This window comes from Acanthisitta chloris, unplaced genomic scaffold, assembly GCF_000695815.1.
Source record: "Acanthisitta chloris isolate BGI_N310 unplaced genomic scaffold, ASM69581v1 scaffold5717, whole genome shotgun sequence".
NCBI classification, from domain to species: domain Eukaryota; kingdom Metazoa; phylum Chordata; class Aves; order Passeriformes; family Acanthisittidae; genus Acanthisitta; species Acanthisitta chloris.
Window position 1 is genome coordinate 1 of NW_008683055.1, and position 1,740 is coordinate 1,740.

At 62.4% G+C, this 1,740-nt stretch overlaps 1 protein-coding gene across 1 annotated transcript in view; it reads left to right on the forward strand.

Annotated features, from left to right (window-relative positions):
* Positions 1-14: 14 nt before the first annotated feature.
* Positions 15-1,740, forward strand: part of RAD9A (RAD9 homolog A (S. pombe)) — a gene marked incomplete at its 5' end in the record, with an annotated part of 1,984 nt that continues 258 nt past the window's right edge. Inside the window, 9 exons of the mRNA XM_009078759.1 lie at positions 15-89; positions 188-307; positions 401-515; positions 607-706; positions 928-1,037; positions 1,124-1,230; positions 1,301-1,365; positions 1,438-1,539; positions 1,626-1,728. Coding sequence (XP_009077007.1) covers positions 15-89; positions 188-307; positions 401-515; positions 607-706; positions 928-1,037; positions 1,124-1,230; positions 1,301-1,365; positions 1,438-1,539; positions 1,626-1,728 — 897 coding nt within the window. The remainder of the gene's footprint in view (positions 90-187; positions 308-400; positions 516-606; positions 707-927; positions 1,038-1,123; positions 1,231-1,300; positions 1,366-1,437; positions 1,540-1,625; positions 1,729-1,740) is intronic.

The following is a 1,740-nucleotide window of genomic DNA, read 5'->3' on the forward strand; positions in this document are numbered from 1 at the left end:
CAACCCTCTCCTTGCCAGTCCTCGGCCGCGCCGTGCATGCCCTGTCCCGCATCGGCGAGGAGCTCTACCTGGAGCCCACGGAGAGTGGGGTATGGAGCACCCAGGGGGTTGATTGGGAGTAGGAGGGCACCTGTACCCTCTGCAGCCCTGCAGGCAGTGTGTGTGTGTGTGTGTGTGTATCCCACAGCTGTCTCTGCGTGCTGTCAACTCCTCCCGCTCCGCCTTCGCATCCTTCCTCTTCGCGCCGCTCTTCTTCCAGCTGTACAAGCCCCACACAGAGCAATTCCGATGCAAAGTCCACATGAAGGTGCAGTTCCCTGCCCAGGGCCCCCTAAAGCTCCCCCTTGTTCCAGGGGTGCCCAGGCAGGTGACAATCCCTATGCCCCTCCCCTGCCCACAGTCCTTCCTGGGCATTTTCCGCTCGCTGCCCTCACTGGAGAAGTTGGTGGGGAAATGCCTCATCCTGCTCAAGCCCAGCGCCAGCCGCCTGGTCCTGCAGCTGCACTGCAAGTATGGTGAGTGCTTGGGGCCTGGTGGGGGACAGAGCACAGCAGGGGACCTGCTGGCATCGTGTCCTGCCCTGCTGAGCACTGTCCTCCTGGCCAGGTGTCACCAAGACACACAACCTGGCATTCCAGGAGTGCGAGAGGCTCCAGGCTGTCTTCGACACTCAGAGCTGTGCCAACTGCCTCTGCGCCCCGGCACGGTGAGGGGGGACAGAGGGGACCCCATGGGGGTGGCACTGGGGATGACAGAGGGGAGGGATGTGGCACTGGTGAGGGCAGGACAAAGGGGGGACACTGGTGAATACCATGGGGGTGGCACTGGTGTAGGCAGCACACAGGGATGGATGAGGGTGGATGTAAGGGGTAGCCCAGCTGGCCCTGTGGGATTTGGGGTGCTCAGCCCCCTCTATGTGTCCCTCAGCGTGCTGGCAGAGGCCGTGGTCCACTTCCCCCAGACACTGGCTGAGGTGACACTGGGGACTGGCCCCAGGGGCAAGATCAGCCTCCGGAACTACGTGGAGGATGAGGCAGGTGAGGAGCCCCTTGCCCACCTTGGGGTGCCCCTTGCCCACCCTGGGGTGCTGGCACAGCCCCCTCACAGCTCCCTGCCACCTCAGAGCCAAGCAAGACGATGGTGACAGAGCTCTGCCTGGCTGAGGAAGAGTTCCAGTGCGTGGCTGTGGCCCCAGGCTCCTGCATCACCTTCTGCCTCAAGGAATTTCGGGTGAGTCCCCACCTCGGTGCCACCAACCCTGTGTCACCCCCTGTCCCCTCACCCTTCCCTTTGTCTCCAGGGACTGCTGAGCTTTGCTGAAGCCTCCAGCCTGCCCCTCACCATTCACTTCGACGTGCCTGGCAGGTAGGACTGGCTCCTGTGCCCACCCTGTGCCAGTCGTCCCCAGCACCCCTCTCAGCTCCTGTGTGTCCTCAGGCCAGTGGTCTTCACCCTGGATGATGCTGTGCTGGAGGTCCACCTGGTGCTGGCCACCCTCTCTGACCCAAAAATTGACTCACAGCCCCCCACAACCAATGGGTAAGTGGCACCTATCCAAGGAAGGTGACAGTCACAGCTGACTGCCATCAGTAGGGACCAGAGTGAACAACCTGCACTCTCCCCAGTGTGTCCCACCTGCCCAACCCATTGGATGACTTCAATGATGACCTCGAGTCCTACATGATTGCCATGGAAACCACCTGTGAGGAGGGTTTGGGGGGCCCCCCCAGCCCCACCTTC